This window comes from Lepidochelys kempii, chromosome 14, assembly GCF_965140265.1.
Source record: "Lepidochelys kempii isolate rLepKem1 chromosome 14, rLepKem1.hap2, whole genome shotgun sequence".
Lineage (NCBI taxonomy): Eukaryota > Metazoa > Chordata > Testudines > Cheloniidae > Lepidochelys > Lepidochelys kempii.
In genome coordinates, this window is record NC_133269.1 from 19,705,769 (window position 1) to 19,724,644 (window position 18,876).

Genomic DNA, 18,876 nt, shown 5'->3' on the forward strand with positions numbered 1-18,876 from the left:
TCTGCATGATAGTGGCTCCAGCAACCTTTTTCCTACCCTGCTTGGACTCTAGAAGTCTGTGTATGAGGATTTTCAGCTGGAATCAGCAGCTGTTGATGGTGAAGGACCGAGTAGAATGCAATAGCCTTGAAGATAAGTGGGAAAAGGAGTCTGTCAAGGGGACGAGCAATGGGAGGGGTGAAAGGGGAATAAGTCTGAGCTATTGGGGTGCAGGATAGGGCTGTTCTACTTGCAGCAGCTACAGTGCACACTCAGTATAATGGTGTCCTTCATTTGCAGTGCTCTATTAGAAATATATGGCTGACTGCTTGATCTTGGGAATGGAGAACTATAGTGAGATCAGCAAGTTGAGGACAGCAGCACACGGGGTGGGGAGGTATAATAGTGACCTCACTCACATCTCTTCATCTCTATGCTTATAGGTTTTTCCTTTAGCAATGTGGAAGAGGCCTAGAGGGAACTGCATGGGTCTGTGGTTGTCTTTACTACGAACCTCATACTACATTAATGGACAGGATGCATGATACTGGTAACCTCTCTGAGAATTTTGCACTCTTTGGTACTCTGATACGCAGTAGAGGGCAGTGTCAGCATTTAGCCATTAAGGTGGAAACACTTTAGTATGAAGTTTTGTAGCAGGGAGTATATTTAAATAAAGTTAACACTTTCTGCACTCTAAAGATATGTCTACACTACGAGCTAAGGATATGATTCCCAGCTCACGTACACATAGCAGCACAGGCAGGCGCTGAGTACGTATCCCAGGGGTTCAGGCAGGTTTGTGCTCAGCGCAACTAAGCTGTGCCTCCACTATCCATGCTACTGCGGCTACCCTGGTATTTATATAGGTGTTTTCGTGAGGTGGACGTCACACCCCTACCTCATAGTGTAGATTTAGCCTAATTAAGGACATCTCACTTGAATAATTTAAATCTCTTTTTTTCAGTTATAATGGACAAGTACCAGGAACAACCTCACTTGTTGGATTCACACCTAGGTAGGAACATCATCTCTTTGTTTTTTTGTGAATATTTTTTGACACAAGCTGCTAAACTGAAATGATTCATGTTTGCCTTGTAAGCCTGCTGTGGCTGGTGTTAAACAGTGTGCAATGTACTGTTATACACCCACTGCCTAACTTTTTGTGATTAGAAACATGCAAGCTAATTCGAATGCTTCCTGTGTTTTGTTTTCTCCCCCACCCTTCCTCCTTCTCTAGAGTGGATGATGCATTTATTGCTGGATGTGGTGCGGGATAACAAGTCTCCTTCTCCACTAGTACATCTGGCTTTTAAATTTCTTTACATCATTACAAAGGTATAAATGAGTTTTTTTTAATAATGTAGAAACTTTCATCAACTTATTTGTTGGTTAAGAATTACTTACTTTCTTAGAATATTTGGAGTGACTTTATATTTCAAAATATTGCAGTTGAGTTTTGAATGAAAAATAACACAATGTAGTTTTCTGACTTACACTGTTGTATTTTAGAACATGTTAAAATAGATTTTAAAAGATCCTAGAAGGTATTCACCCATATATATATATTTTTTTTTTTCATAGTGTCGATCACAGCTTAATAAAGAGTGATTATCTTATGGGCACCTCCCCTCCCATTTGTGGCCATGAGGCTCACTTCCCCCATTTGCAGTCCCATAATGTATCTATGGCTGCTGCAGCAGCAGTTCTCTGCATGCAAAGTATTTAGATATGTTTAGCTGTCTTTTAAATGTGATAAGTGTTTAGTCTCTTTTTGAAAAAAGATACATATACTGTGTGCTTGTGTTCTTCATTTTTATCTCTTGTTCCCATCTGTTCTGTTTTCTCTTTTTTCCATCTCCACCCTTGCTCATGCTTTTTGCTGCATTCCCCTCCTCTTCTTTCTCTGCATATGTTTCTCTGCTACTTGGGCCCTTCTCTCACAGACATTCTAGTCACACTGGTGAATCTGATCCCAGCATGTGAATTTTGTTTCCTCTCTTCCTCCTCTTACATAGCTGTGGTCCCTAGTGCAGGGGACTAAGTAGACTCTTCCTTCCCATTTCCTGCTGATTTGCCTGTTTTTACGGGCCCTTCTTTGCACAGATGATGCTGGATAACTGTAGAAGCAGTTGGAAACAACAAGTTGGTACCATGTGACCTATCACCTCTCAGTGTTGAATCATTGCAGTACAAGATCTTAAAATCAGAGAAGACAAAATATAAAACCTTTGTTCAGCAAAAGTGTTAGTTGCTCATGAAGCTCAAAGTAGTAATTCATATGATTTTCCCACTAGTAGGGTTGCAGACTAAGTTAATGCTGAAGTAGTCGGGGCCAAATCCTAGTCATTTGGAGTTCACCTTTGACTTCAGTGGGGCTAGAATTTGGAGACTCTAGAATGGTGTCCATTTTGTATGGCAGTGGCATGTCTCTCCATTACTTGAATTTAAGAGCGACCTTGAGACACCCACTCAGTGGATGGTATCATGTAGGTGGTGTTCTGACTGCTCATCTCTTCAGTTTGCCTGCTGTCTTATTAGCGGAGGGGCGGTAATGGTATGGTCATAGTTCTGGTTGGGAGGGGTGGAGTGGAGAAGAAATTTTGCCATAAAAGTCGAGCAAAAGAAGGGATGATGGAAAAATGTCGTGGATCTCACAATTACATGGTTTTGTTAAATTCTGCCACTGACTCTAAATTACTTGGTGAAAAATCAAAAGACAGGATATCTGTCAACTTGTCACCCAGTAACAGCTTTAGTTAGTAGAGTTTGTGATATGTAGTATTTTAAGATATTACCAATTTATTTGAAAGTTAATTCATATCACTACTGTACCTACTGAACATCATATGTAAGATGCTTCCAAAAGTCGTCTTTTTATTATTTTCCTTGGACATGTTTTATTAAGTTGTTTCTTTGGTAGGTACGAGGGTATAAAATTTTCCTCCGACTGTTTCCTCATGAAGTAGCTGATCTACAGCCTGTCTTGGATATGTTTGCAGATCAGAATCCTAAGGACTATGAGGTGAGATTCCCCCCTCCCCCCCTTTTGTTTGTTTTAAAAGAAAAAAAGCCAAAGAAAGTATTGTGCAGAAATGAAAATGGAGCAACATAGCTTGATGCAATTATTCTTAAACTGGATATAAAAGTATATATTTATATGTCACTATGTATCATGAAACACTTAGAAATGTCAAACTGGATAGCTAGATTTAACATTCTGAAGTATCCTTTTCAGAGGAAAAATGTGGTCTTACTAAAAGATGCTCTGTTGGATTTTTCCATTTTTATTTTTGGGAATAGGGAGGTGTGTAGGGAGTTTTGAGTGTTAGTAAAATTGGTGTAAACACCAACAAAAGAAGATGCAAGGGCTAAAATAAACTATAATGGACAAGGGTTAAACTAAATTTAAAGGGAAAATAGGAAAGGGTTAAATACTGAAAAAAAATTAAGTAAGGGGCAGAGAGAAAATAGGCAAGGGATTAAGGAACAATTAAAAAAAATTTCTATCCCAGATAAAGGGGGTTTATAGTTATAATTTGTTACATCGAAATGATGGAAAATTGTGAAAATAAAATCACAGAAGACAGGATAGTTCAGTCCTGTCAGATTGTAAGCTCTTAATTCCTGTCCAGACAACTCAGCATCAACTGAGTATGTTTTAAGCCCTGTGCGGATACAAAATGTATATCCGCAGATATAAAGCGGATATCCACGGAGCTGCAGGGCTCTACCTGGAACTGCAGCGGCGAAAGCAGCAGCATGTCGGAGGCCGCTGCTGCTTGTAGGAGCCAGTGTCTCAGGCGGGCAGCTCTTCCTGTGTGGCTGTACCGCCCCCAACCCCACCCACTGGAGCGGGCACCAGGCTCACCGGCAGCTGTCCCTTTTTGCATGTGTGTGCAAGTGGCTTGCATGCTCTCGGACAGGAGATGCAGACTTCTCTGTGGAAAGGACTCTTGTCCGGGAGTGTGTGAGCCCCCCTGGCAGAAAACAAATGATATTTTGGGGACACTGAGGAAAATCATAACGTATCTGGGCAAAACAGATCAGTTACATTTTTCGACTATTGAGTGCCCAGTCTTGGAAAAAACCCAAAACGTTAAACTATTTATTTGCTGGCATCTTTTGTCTTTTCACTGAGGAGTAAATCCAGGAGACTGAGTTCTGAAACTGTGTTATGAAAAGGCAAAAAATGATTTTGCCGTGTAGCCTGCTGATGCTATGTTTGAGATTGCTGAGAATGTTCTAGGCAGGAGAGTCTGTTTGCTTATTTTTTTTTTCTTTCTGTCTAACAAAATGACATGGTATGAACTGTAGTTCTTGAATTCCTGCCAAAGGTGGTGATTAAGTTCAAATTTGTGCTGTTTGACCTATAAATGAGGAAAACTATACAAATGTCTTATTGAGATTGAATTTTTTTAAAAAAATACTTCCTTTATACTACTCAAGCAACAAGGCTCATCAGTATGAAACAGTGAATTGGATTGCATTGGTGCTCAAAATTTACATGAGCAAGTTGCTAATTATTAATAATATTTATTGTTCCTGCCTGTGCTATGATACAGTATACCGTTGTTATTGACCAACACACAATGGTAAAGCGGTCAAACATAGATGTGGGATTTTTATTATATCAATGTTTTGTTTAAAATACAAGAAAATATTTTCTCTCAAAATTGGCAATTTCTACTAAATTATTCAAAGATACTTCTTAACACTTTAATCTGTGAATAAGTATCTTTCCAGATCATAGAAATACGTATATAAAGGATGAATTTGGTTGCACAGTAAAACCTTGATTTCTCAAGTGATTATATTGGGGAAGCATAGACATGAGAAGTTATGAAAAGGTTGCAGATGTTTTCTCTTCTTGTTACTCATTTTCAATTATGTAGGAATTGCCCTTTAGTGTTTAAAGAGACATTATCAATTTAAACCATACTCTTGTCTGAAAATGTTTTGTCTACTGTTCTTACAAGTAACATCTAAAAATACTGTAAGAGATTAAAGTAGAACACATTTCTCTTCAGTTTTGTGGCACGTGACAATGTCTACATTAAATTTCATTTTTACTCCTGTATAATCAGTTCCCCTACTGTTTTTGTTGGTCTTTCACACAACAAGAATAGAGAGAGATGATTTTTTAAAAAGACCCAAACAAACAGGAAAATGGCGATAGCTAATTCATGTGATTTTTACAGGGACACTCAGGACAGGTGTGGTACCTGACACTACTTTTAAACTAATTTTTATAAATTTGCTAGATTTCAACTTGATAACAACTTTGACAGGGATCCCAGAGGGGCCACCCTGAGATTGCTTAATCAGGGCAAACTGCAAAGAATGGGGCAGATGATCCCAAAAACTGGTGGTTATTCTAATACTTAGATTCACCAAACCAGCAACAAAACAGCTTCTACAATACCTTACTAGTTACTGAGAAGCTAGAAATACAGTTCTGTTAAAGCAACCCAGTCTTGGGCTCCCACCCAGACAGCCAAGTCAAATATGAGGATTACTGACAATCTTGTTCATCATATGAAAAGTTCTATCAGTCCCAAAGGATCAGATACTTTTCCTACCACGTCAATGAATATTTCAGATCTTACCCAAATACACGCTTACAGCCAATTCCTATTAATGAAACTACAATTGAAAAAGAAAAGAGAGCGTATAGGTTAAAAGATCATTATACATACAGACAGGAATAAAATTCTTAGGTCAGTTTCATTCTGAGGTCAAAGCTTAGGTGAGCTTTAGAGTTGCGAAGAGTTCTTTCAGAATTAGTTCCATAGGTTGTAGTCCAGTATCAGGGTGATCCAGACTGGAGCCGGAGACCTCAGTCTTGTGACTGAAACTTCCCTTGATAATGCTTAAGCAGATTTGAGATAACAGGATCAGGGCCCTAGAGTTCGTTTTATAGTTCTCTGGCAGCCTCTTGATAACCGGTATTCCTTGGGTGAAGCATTGTTGCTTTGAAGTAAGACTTCCTATTTCCTCTTCACTGGTAATTAGCTGCATTGATTAGCATACGACAACTGCCCATCTCCAGCCATTTACAGGTAGTTTACTACAGACTTCAAAGAGAAATAAAGACAATGATATTGTTACACCCAAACTTCATCAAAATGTTAATATTCCCTTTTGATCTTTTAATCAATAGAACATAGTGACAGACAGGAACTGTCTGGTTACGTTGTCAACATCTAACAATATGTATGTACACGCACAAAAAATTACAATCATTATCTACTAATATGACAGGTTTCAGAGTAGCAGCCATGTTAGTCTGTATTCGCAAAAAGAAAAGGAGTACTTGTGGCACCTTAGAGACTAAATAAATTGGTTAGTCTCTAAGGTGCCACAAGTACTCCTTTTCTATCTACTAATATGTCTCTAAAGGTTGAATTTGGGTCATTTTATCCTGTTAGTTGCTTAACCCCTTCTGGCTCAGTGTCACAGTAGTTCTTAGTATTGGGGTGCTGCCACACTTCTCTCTCCTTCGGTATTCTAGGGCATCTCATGTCTGAATGGCTTTCCCTGTATAGTTAGGTTGCAAGCTCCTGAGAGCATGGGTTGTGTCTTTGCTCCAACAGCGTATTTGGAGCAAACAAAGTTTGTTTTATTATATTTTTTTCCTAGACGTGGGAGACTCGCTACATGCTCTTGTTGTGGCTCTCCATGACATGTCTGATACCTTTTGATTTGGCTCGTCTTGATGGAAATATCCTTTCTGAAGAAGGACACACTCGAATGCCAATAATGGATCGCATACTCAAAGTAGCAAAAGTAAGTGCTGCTTGGTTTTGTACACAAAGATGTCACTGTATTTTATTATATGTGATACATTTTGACCTCTTAATTTTGAGGCCTCATTTTGCTTATGTAATACGAAAGGGTTTAGCCCACAGTTGCAAATCCTGCATACAGTTTTTTCCATTCTTTAATGTAAGAAGGAAATTAAGTTTTTCATTCTTCTAAACTGGTAGACAATTTAATTTTAAGACTATGTAGTTTAAATGCATATTTTGTTAGACTAATTGATTTCAGAAATAAATGGGTAGTGTTTTCATGCTATAAACCCAGGTTAGTCAATTTACAGTCCTAAGTTTATGACTAGAGCAAACAATGATATATGAAATAGACGTGAAAAAGTGCTCAACAGGCTACAGCCAGCTTGATTGAAAAGTAGCATCTGTGTAGATAAACTTTCCCACAAAGTTTAACCTGATGTAAATTGAAATGGTTAAGTTACAAATCCCTTCAGGATGGTTTTATAATAGCATCAAAAAATGAATAGCTGATGTTATTGACATTAGTCTGTATTGCTTTAATGCAACAGTATAGAAAAGATGATCCCACTTTCAAAGACATTGACATGGGAACTTTGATTTCTGGCATGTGGCTTGCTAAATGGAAAGTTGTTTAAACTTCTTTCTTTCATTGGCTCAGTCTAATGTTCATAAGAGTAAACATTAAGAAGTACGTATTTTCAAACCTGTTGTGTAGTTTTATTACTAACTCTGTCTCTGCAAATGCTTTGACAATTAATTTTCTTTTTACCTTCAGTCTTACCTGGTTGTCAGTGATAAGGCTCGAGATGCAGCTGCTGTACTGGTTTCCAGGTAAGTCTTGTGCTGATCTTGGCAAAATGGAAAGTGTTTTAATTTCTTAGCTTGAAAAGATTTCTATTGGCAGTACTGGGTGGACTTACAGTATTGGTAGTAGTACATGGAATACTAGTATGAATGTAGCCCCAATATATGGTGACGAAAAGTCATTGCCATAAGGCAGCTGTTTGGCCTATCTGAAATAACTTCCTGTATGAGAGGAGAGGTGTCTATCACAGTTGATGCTTTTAGCAGTCTTCATCAGTACTGCCAAGAAAATGAAATTTGAATTACATTCTCTTGCCTGTAAGGAGTGCTCTTTAGTATAGGATTCAGAAAGGGTGGAAAATCATTCCCTACGGCTGCTGGTTACATAGTATATTATGTGGATTATGAGACGGTTTCTGTTTTCTGTTCTTTTAATCTGGCACCTTCTTGGAACACTAAATTCATGCAGATGGACTAGTAACATTAAATTTTGTTCTGTGTAACAGTACTTTTCTCATCTTTCTTCTCCCCTCCCCCAAAAAGTAGTGCTGCTGTTTTCTTTGTTTTTTTTTTACTGTCAAAGAAGCCTTAAAGTGAGAATTAGACATAGGATGTTGGAACATCCTAACCACTTATCCTACATAACACGTGTTCAAGCACCAAATAAGCTGGCCTGTAAGGAAGGTACAATAATTCTCTGTCACAGAGCTATAGGATTGAAAGTTTTTCTCTCTCATCAACAGAAGTTGGTCCAATAAAAGATATTACCTCACCTACCTTGTCTTTCTAATAAGCCAGTGGATGTATATTTGGTACTGACAGTAGCCTGTCATGTTTTCTTTTTCTAGTCCAGGGGTTGGCAACCTTTCAATGAAGAAGAGCCATTTTTTTGTTTTTGTCTTTGACCAAAATATTTCGAGAGCCGTATCACACGCAAAGCTACTTGTAGAGTTAGAATTTATCAACTAATTATAATTAAACAAATTAAAGTTATTACTACTCACCAATACTTGTAATGCGACTTCTGCCATTTGAATTTGAATATAAACAGGAGGGGGCTGGAGTGCAGGAGGTGGTGCGGGCTCTGGGAGGGAGTTTGTGTGCATGAAGGGGTTCTCACCTGGGACAGGGGGTTGGGGTGTAGGTGAGGGTGCGGGGTGCAGGCTCTGACTGGGAGGCATTTGCCACAGGCGGCTCCCAGTCAGCAGCACAGCAAGGCTCTGGCCTCATGCCGCTCCTGGAAGCGGCTGGCTGCTGGCACGTCTCTGCATGCTGTGCGGGGGAGGTGGCTCCGTGCGTTGCCCTCAACACCATCCTCACAGCTCCAATTGGCCAGGAATTGGCCAATAGGAGCTGTGTGGGCAGTGCTTGCGGGTGCGGGCAGCGCACGGAGATCTGCTGCCCCCCTCCCCCCGAAGGGGCGCGCAGAGATGTGCCAGCAGTCAGCCGCTGCTGGGAGCAGCATGGGGCCAGAGCCTTGCTGTGCCGCCGACTGGGAGCTGCCTGTGGTAAGCGCCTTCCGGCCAGAGCCTGCACCTTGTACCCCCTCAAAAAACGGCTGCCCACCAGGGGGCAGCCAAAGATCCGCATCTGGCTCCGGAGCCTCAGGTTGTCGACTCCTGTTCTAGTAAATTTTGAATGTGCACTCCCACCCTGCCACTTCCCAAAAAAACAAACATAGCTCTTCAAAAGAGCTAATCTGCATCTTTTTTAATCCTTGCCCCCCCCCACCCCAAATTTTTTTTTTAAATTCCATCCACCCCTTTGGACTGTAAGTTCAGTTACTATAAGGCATTCATAAAGATGAGTTATTCATGAAAAGAGAGTAGTTTAATAGTTGGACTGAATCTAATGTCCAATATGACTCGCCAGTAATACAGTACATTAATGTAAGTTTCAAGCACCTGCTAACAGGATGACACCACAAAGAAGCCCTGTGTTTCTGTGCAGGGTTCTATTCTGCCCCCTTGTTGTCAGTCCCGCACCACCTTTTCAGTTAAAACCTAATTTGCATATGGATATGCACTCATAACAAATACCAGATAATTGAACTGGAGAACATTCTGAATATATTTTGATACACAGTTGGATCTATTGATTCTTAATGTAAGGTTGTATCATTAGCAAAATTATCCTTTGGAGATAAATTCCAGTGACTCTTTGCCTTACATTTTACTTGGGAGGGAATTTGATCACATGGTTAGTATACAGATCAGGGAACCAGGACCCCTGGAATCCGTTTGTCTGTGGGACTGTGGATACTTTGCTTTGTGGCCTTAGGGAAGTTGTTGTGACTTTTCTGAGTCTGTCTGTTTCTCTGTAAAATGGGTATATTACTATATCTCTCAGGATGTGGTGAGGATTAAATCATAAAAGGTTTTTTAGATGCTCAAATAAAGGTGCTACAAATACAGATATATTACTTGCAATATCTAAGACTAACATGACTAAACTGCTGGTAATTAACACTGAGCAGTAGTGACGCATCTTACAATTTTTGATCAAATTCTTCAAATTTGCAGAGGTTGATCATTTTGTTTTGTTTGAGTGCAGTGGCTTCCCATAAAATTGAAACGAAAAATAATGGAAAGCATTTTTTTGGGGATTCCTGAAAAATCTAACAATTTGTAGTTCCCGACAGTTAAATTGATAAATTTCTTAATTCCAGTTACAGGATGGTGCATTGAAATGAAATACTATAGGTTAGGACTTCATTTGGAAATGGTAGGGTTAAACATCTGACATTTGGAATGTTCATACCAAAAATGTCTTGGAAAATGTCCATTTGACTGTTGCCTTTAGGAACTGAAATCAGTTTGGGTAGCAAGGAAAAATAGTTACTAATTGGATTGCTCTGAATGGGTAACTTGCAATGTGTTTTTCTGTGACAGGTTTATTACCCGCCCTGATGTCAAACAAAAAAGAATGGCAGACTTCCTGGACTGGGCCCTTTCAACATTATCTAAGTCCTCCTTCCAGACCATGGAAGGGACTATTGTAATGGATGGCATGCTTCAGGCCCTGGTAAACACTGTTGATACCATAAAAGATCGTCCAAGTAAATTAATGCATTTATAGTGTTTTGTTCCACAATGTGCTATTGCTGGTACTAAAATACATTCCTGTTAAATTTTTAAGACGTCCAGAATTTTGTTTGTATATATCATTTGGGTTTCTATTAGAACACTTCTAAATACGTGACTTCCTTAGTGCAGGTTCTATCATTGGGGAATCACTTTTTTTTTTTTTTTTTGCCATTGGCAGATAAAATAGAATATAAAAGTTGGTACCCATCCTAATTTTTAAAATATGCATTTGAATACAAAGTGGTCATTTCCTGATTCGCCATTTATTTCTGGTTTGGTACAAAAAGCTAAAAAAGTGGCGTAATAGTGATATTAATTGACAATGTCCAAAACGGAAAGCCCAGGATTTTCAAAAGTCTGTGTCCCCTGTAAGATCATTCAGATTGGATATCTAAAATTGCTAGTGATTTGTGACAGGCTTTGCCCAGTGTTCTGTTGAACTGGAATAATGATCTAACCATTTTTAACAGGCTGTTTTATTTAGACTGTCTTTGAATAATCCAAAAAAGAAAACACATGTTATGTAGTATTTTTGCATTAGTCTGTTTTTCAGCTGTTACTTCCTCCAGTGACATTGCTTGCATTAAATAGTACTAACAGAGCCCATAAATTGAAGGGGTTTATTCCAAGATTGACATTAAAGACTAAAATATTTTTTCTCCTATGAATCGTATATTAATTTCATATTGTGTCTAACTGTAACCATGCTCTTTGTCAGTGATCTTTTGGGTGATTGCACACTCCTTTCATATGTACAAATGTCCAAGATATCCTATGTAAATAAGATCGTGTTTGTGGTTTATCCTTATTACATATAGATGCTTGATGCAACATTTTACAATATACAATGTATTGTGTCTGGTGTTTTTGGTGCCCAAATATATTGGAGTGTGTTTTTTGTTTTGGTTGGCTGTTTTTCATCAAAGCTGAAGTAACATAAGTGCCATTAAATAAAGTGTGGTGTTGCATAGTCTTATTGGATTCAGGATTTGCCTACGTGCAGTGAGACTTTACATAACTTGCATAAATTTGCCACTCCCAAATACAGCGCTGTATGTTTGTCGTGGTGCATTACTAAATATTGAAGCAAGTTTGTGGGGCTGTAGTTGACTTTTTTTGGTCTTCGCTTGCATCCCCAATTCAGGAAAAAATGACCCTGAGCTACATTTAGAATAACTTGTGTTAAGCCTTGTTGTTCAAGAAAGGGGAAGTATTGCTCCGTAGGCATTGCAGTGCTTTTTCAAAAGAGTTAGAGAACAGTGTTTCATCATCTCCTTGTCAGACCTGGAAAAGCAGACTGTAGACTGTTCTGAGGTGCATGATGAAACTTGCAGGGTGTATATTACATTTAGTGTTTTGTCATTCCTTTGAGTTTGGGTTTGGCTTTGGCTTTATCCACCTGTTCATTAATGTGTGTTAAGCGAAACAGGTGAACACTTAACAAGTAGAATCGAAACCAGAGTATGATTTAATCCCTGGAAGCAACAGGTTTGATATGATTTATTTTCTTCCCCTTCCGGGAAGGGAGCAAGTGTTTGGCAAATTTATGTCGTGTGTGTTCTACTGTTGGTAATTTACATTCAAATCATTATTGACATTAATTGTTTAAAATGCCCTTAAACGCTTCAGGATTGAAGGCAAGAAAAGGTTTAATATCAATTATAGAAATGAGAAACAAACGGACTCAAAAGGAAGAGAGGTTTTGTGAAAAAATATTAATATCTTAAAAGTAGAGTAGAATATGAGTAAATGAGTATTTCTTTCAGGAAATTCATTTTAGGAAGCTTTACTTTGTTTATACTGCACACTTGTTAAAGTAAAATCATGAGTCAAAATATAGGTTTTCCTTCTCCCTTGGAGAGGCTATATAGATTTCTTCGTACTATTCCCCCTAGTTAGAATTTTGTACAACTGATATTCAATAAATCATTACTGGATGGCGTGGAACAAAATGCAGCCTTGGCATGTGAGCACTGAGATTGCTTAATAATCTCCAGAAATCTTTATGCTATCCTTTTTGACTATTATTTTGTGATGATAGCTCCACCTGCACAGTTTCCCTTGACTGTGAGTCTGTCCCATCCCAAATAAATGAGCAAAGACCACTCCCCAATCATGCTGAATTAGCATGATAGTAATTGATTCTGGTAAGGGATGGTCAGAAATTTATTACCCTTCTGGAGCAAAGATGAGAGAAGGACAATTCCTTTCCTGGGCTGCTTCTGGGGTAGGGCAGCTGTGTGGTGTCCCAAACATAGAGCGTGTGTGTGTGTGTGTATATAATTAATATATATATATGAGAGAGAGAGACACACACAAACTAGTCTTAAATATTTCTTCTATGTAGAAGTCATAGGTTTTTGCATATTCTCTGGAGAAGAGTAATCTAGCATTACATCTAGGCTCTTGTTTGTCAAGTGAGGCAAACTACTCTCCTGGTTTATATCATCACTGGGAAGATGATGAAAATGCTTTTGGAGGTTGGTATTCAAAGAATGTACTTTGGAACTTGCTTTTAGTGGGCTTGGATATGGCAAGACTGTTTTGAATTAGAATGAAACTCACAAATTGTTTCAGTGCATTGTAGTGTGCAAGTTTTGATTCTAGTTATCCTAGAATCCTCCACCTACTGCAAAAACTTTCTCTTTGTGTGTGGGAAAACTTTGGCTCTAAGAATATTCCACTTATCACACACAAATGGGGGAGTTTTACATTGCTTCTGTTTAGTCTGCCTCTTCATGGATTTAAATTTCAGTGACTGGTTATGTTACTGTTTAATCTAACTCAGCATTTTAAATGGAGCAGGTACTATTGTGTCATGATTCTTGTTGAAACATGCACTCTGCATTACACATCGAAATTCCACTGAGGGGCTTGGTTTTTTTTACACCTGCTGACAGTAATACATCATTTCACAACAGGTGTGCCCTAGCAGGAAGCACTGCTTGCAGTATGTCACACTTAGTTTTTAAAAACGTTTTTTAAATTTTCCTGTAGATTAAAATGTACTGTGTATGTATATATGATTTTCTATTTATATAGAATAGGCAAGGTCACAAAAGCTGAATTATGAGGAAATGATTTTTAAAATCTTAATTTATGGAAACATTTAACGTATTTCAGGGATCTGCATTCTAAATTATCTTGGTCTGAAAGTTTGCTTTTAAACCTGCCATTATATCAAGTAGCCTTTTAGTTATTGCTGCAGGGTGTAGCACTCCCAGTTCTTGCGTGACAAAGATGACCTAATGTTGAAGTAGCTTAGGGCATTGAAACTTATTAAACCTTATTTAATTTGATTTATCAGTGACTCAAGATGCAAACGTGAATAATAATTAAAAATAAAACACCCTACACGGTGATTTGAAGAAACTTGGGAACCTTAAGAACTACATTTATTTGTATCTAAGAACAGGGCATTTCCCTGAGCTGCCTCTAGTGATTGCTTGGTAATAGTTTCACACTTATATGAATTATGCCTCAGGGAAGAGACAGCTCTGCTACACTGTCCTTTCTGACCCAGAGGCACAAAAATAAATATTTGGTGTAAACATTGCCCAAGTCTTTTTATATTTTTGTTTCAGAATTTTGGTGTTAAGAGATAATTAGTGATTTTGGGACTGTCTTGCTCTTAGGGATTTTATCTTTTAAAATAAAATTGCTTAGTTCAGGGCTATAAAAAAAAAACTGCACAAGTATAAGGAGAATGAAGTGGGGGGAAAGAGAGAGGGGCATATCTTTCCAAACCCTGTAGATAGGGAGGCCACTGGCCTCTTCACTGCAGTAATATCTCTGTCCCCTTCTTGATGGGGTTAAGTGTTCCAATTTCCCATTGTGTCACTTTTGCAACTTTTCTCCTTTCTTTTTCTCAAATAAACAACTTGTTTAATTAAACTTTTTATGGCAGTTTTCAGAGTGATTAGTTTGAAGTTCAGAATTTTAAGTATTGGACGCCTGCTTCGTTTCTTGCCAAGCCTTTATGCTGCCTTGGGCTGCTGATACTAAAGTTGTAGTCGTTAAAATCTGCATGTGCTCATTTACTCTCATCCCTTGACCTCTGTCGTTAACATGGACATGAGTTAGGCAGATAAATTCCCTCTGCCCCCAATGATTTTAAAACGTTGCTTGTTACCTTCAAACTTCTTGTAGGGGACAGCACACTATAACTTCTGCTTTTCCCCGGATCTGTTTCCTGTGTTCCTATTAATGTATGAAAAGCAGGTCATTGTACACTTTATTGTTACCCTTTGAATTAGTTGTTGTGCAGAGTTTCACACAAGAATAATTTGAATGCCATGTTGAGTGTGGTGTAGAGCCAGACTGTAGCAATTCCTGGTGGTAAAGTTTTGCTATTAAAATATTCTTATACTTCAAACCAAGAACTTTTAATATAATATATTGCATGAGGACATGATTTTAAGGATTTTCTATTGCAAAAGGTTCAATTATTCTCTTGCTTTACTGTCTGATATAGTTAAGCTATTCGGAGGTAATGAGACCGCCCTAGTTCTTTCTTATGTACTTACGGAGTCTTTGTACAGGGCCACTCAACTCAAAAGATTTTAAAAATCACCAAGTCTGAAGTTTGAAAGTAGATGAATACGAACTTAGCTTTCAGTTGATCAAAATTTAGAGAACTTGTAAAATCTGTACTGTTTCCATCACTCTCCATAAAGTTGCTACATATTGAAGTTTGCATGACAATGTACTAAACAGCAAGTTCAAATGTGCTGCATATAGCTACATAGAGGTAAATGTGAATGCTCTACTGAAGGAACACATTTCTGAAATATGCTAGTTTCCCATCTGATGTAAACAGAAATTATATGAGGAATAAAATAAGGGTCATAATTGAGTTACTTTACCATAAATTACACGTGTAGTACATTAAATCTTTTCGTTTTGGTGAGGACCATTATTTTGACTGTTTATCTTAATGTTTTGTCTACGTTGCTGTACCTAGCCCAGAGGCTGACATAGCTGATAGTTTTCTGGATATTATTTGTTTGACCTCTAGGGGTTGCTCCAGAGTGATAGAATATGCTGTGTTCTCGCCTCCCTCTGAACGCTGGGATTATCCTTCTTCATCTTGGTTTATTAGAGCTGGAGGATAGCTTCAAACTTGTGTCTCCTGTTTGACAGCAGGACGTGCTTGTTGCCAAGCAGTCAGGCCACCCTTAATAGTGATGATTTGTATAGCTTGGGGTATATGTCCCAGAGGTAGTACTGATTCATAATCTCATAAAGGCCAGGCCTAAATGGGATATGTAGACAATTGGAAGGTGAAGTGCGTTTGTGTATGGTGGTTTTTTTTTCCCCCCCTTCATGATTACTAAAACTAGTTTTTTGTTTGTACCATACACCATGTTGATTCTAAAAGAACAAAACGAGACTTGACAGTCAGATTATTAGTTATATGGCAGTGCTTTTCTCTAATTTGTAGGTGGCATAATTACTTAAGGGAGAGGGAGTTACATACCTTTCAACAAGCTGGTTAAGTTGGCATATATTTTATGTTCTTATTAAAGTGGAAGGAACATGGTGTAACTTTATGATTACCTGGTGCATCCAATAGGCAGCTTCCTTACGTTCAATATTATTTGTTGCTGACCTTAAAATTTTCTAAATAGAAGGAAAACGAAGCATATTAATTGTTTCCTTTGTATCATATTTTTCTAAGAATGATGTGCCGTGATGTTTTTCCAGCTTAAAGGCAAGAAAACTGAATCTAAATAATCTTATTTGCTGTTTACTCTCTGACTTTTCTCCTTCTCTTTTCTTTTCCATTCTCCTTTCATTGGAGCGAAATTTAATTTTTCACTTTTAATCTTTAATTTTTAAAAACATCCAATGTGTGCTCTAGGATTTCAGAGTTGTTCTGAGTCCATCACTTTACCTTATACATATTAAACAACCGATGCTATATGCCAGGAGAAAATATGCATGCTACTTTTTTGAGACCACCATGCAATTAAAATGCCTTTTATTTTCCCTGGAAAATAAATCTTGTACATTTTAAGTTATTTAATGGTGATACAAAAAGGATTTCTTTAAAAATTGGGGCCAGTGCTTGGTTTTTGTTTTTGTTTATGATGTGTAAAGAAAGCTGGAAAGTTTTTCTTTTCTTGTTTTGTTTTTTATGTCAGAAATATCTGGAATATAAAGTCAGGTTTTCCCTAGGTCTGCTGGAAGATCTCTTGGGCATCTAAGAACACGTTTATTTGGAGTTCTCACAACTTGGTGGTTGTTCTACCTGGCATCTTAAAGCATAATTTGCTGGGAGAAAGTGATATGGGTGTTTGTTTATTTTGAGGAGAAAAATGTATCTAGAACATCTTTTACGGGAGCATGATAATTTAGTGGAAGGTTTTATCAGTCCCTGTATTGTATTTTTTGTTTGTGCAAAAGAAATCTTTTGATCTTTCTGACATGCTGCATCTCTACAGCCATGACCATTTTATCTCCTGGTGAAAACATGCTAGCTGTTAAGTTGTGGTTTCTTTAGGTGGACAGAGCTTTTAAAAATGAATTGTCTGGTTGAACATTTGTATTTATATAACACCTGCTCTAGTGTTAACTAGTTGTTTTGTAGTTATATTAAAAACAACAAATGTTTGTCAGCCTTGTGTCACTGCTGCCTACTTGTGTTGGTGCAGTTAAGGGGTGGGAAGGAAGCCTTTCCTTGTGTCCAGAGCTTGCTAAACTCACAGCTGCTGTGGACCTCAAGGAAAGCTGATTCTCTAGGTACAGCACCCAATTTGAGTGCCCTACCACTGGTCCTAAAGACTTCAGGAACTGATAGCAGTAGTGATCTAGCCAGTATCAATAAATGAAACAAGATATGGGGAGATAATTTCATCTATAACTGGTCCCAGACCATTAGGACTTCAAAGACAATACCTAGTTCCTTTTAGACTGTTCCATGAAGTGAGTGGGTCACCAATGCAAAGCATGGAGCTTGGTGTTATGTACTCAGAGCCTCCAACCCTATTAAGCAGGTGAGTCACTGCATTATGTAGCAGCAGGAACTTTTGGATGCTTTTCAAAAGGAGCTCTAAGTACAGCACATAATTATGTGCAGTGTATATTGGAATATACATATATATTAGAACATAGAAAGATCCATTCATAGGAGTAGACAAGAAAAATATGTTCTTTATGTAGCGCATTGCGCTGTAGACCCACTACAATGACTATTTCATTCTATTAATTGCTGGTAATTATAGTGAATTAACCTCCTATTACTGAATAATCCAATAACTCAAGACGTAGAGTAGATGCAGGGTTATTCTTTTGAACATTCACAGTAATATTTGTGTAAGGGTATGTCTACACTGCAAATAAAAACCAGCGGCTGGCCCATGCCAGCTGACTCAGGCTTGTGGGGCTTGGGCTAAGGGGTTGTTTAATTATGGTGTAGCTTGAGCCTTGGGATCCTGCAAGGTGGGAAGGTCCCAGAGCTCAGGCTCCAGCCTGAGCCTGAACGCCTGCACTGCAGTTAAACAGCCCCTTAGCCCAAGCCCCATGAGCCCAAGTCAGCTGGCATGGGCCAGCTACACGTGTCTAACTGCAGTGTAGACCTACTTTTAGTGTAATTTGCCTTTTGAAAAGAGACAGTAGCCATCAGGTTTTCTAGTATAACTTACAGCAGAGCTGTCTCAATGATTTTATTAACACTTGCGTATATACTGTAAATGGTAGCCTTCCTTCACTGCTGCAACTAGTGCTGGAGTGATTCTCTACTGGAAAGTAGGGAATAAAGTAGTTCAGCACTTATTTATTTAGCAAAATCTAGGAAAATTGGTGCATGTTTTATTCCACTCTTCACCTTTCAGAGAATGTGACATGAAGGAAAGCATTACAGAGAAACTGTCAACTTGAATTTTTTAAATTGGCTGTAGGAAAATAAGTTTCCTTTTAAATGGTATGTGCTGAACAGTTTTTAAAAATGCTCTAAAATATTTTGAGTTTCCCTGCTCTCCTTTCTATGTCTAGAAGGGTCTTTCTGCCTGCCTGCCTGCCTGCCTGCCCGCCCTGAGAGCAATATCCCCCAATATTATATAACTTAAAATTGCTCACCTATTAAATACTTGCTGCTGCTTGTGTATATGTAAGGGGAGGTACCTTCTAGTTGCATTTCCTGAGGGGACAGGATAAAACTTTCACAGTGGCCATTGAGGATGTGAAACTTAAAGGCTGGTTCACTTTCTCTC

At 38.3% G+C, this 18,876-nt stretch overlaps 1 protein-coding gene across 8 annotated transcripts in view; it reads left to right on the forward strand.

Annotated features, from left to right (window-relative positions):
- Window positions 1–18,876, forward strand: part of TBCD (tubulin folding cofactor D) — a 261,333-nt gene that overhangs the window by 19,787 nt on the left and 222,670 nt on the right. For all 8 annotated transcript variants that reach the window (XM_073311985.1, XM_073311984.1, XM_073311991.1 and 5 more), the window contains exons 3-8: window positions 947–997; window positions 1,220–1,317; window positions 2,903–3,004; window positions 6,622–6,768; window positions 7,549–7,604; window positions 10,469–10,601. In XM_073311985.1, coding sequence (XP_073168086.1) covers window positions 947–997; window positions 1,220–1,317; window positions 2,903–3,004; window positions 6,622–6,768; window positions 7,549–7,604; window positions 10,469–10,601 — 587 coding nt within the window. The remainder of the gene's footprint in view (window positions 1–946; window positions 998–1,219; window positions 1,318–2,902; window positions 3,005–6,621; window positions 6,769–7,548; window positions 7,605–10,468; window positions 10,602–18,876) is intronic.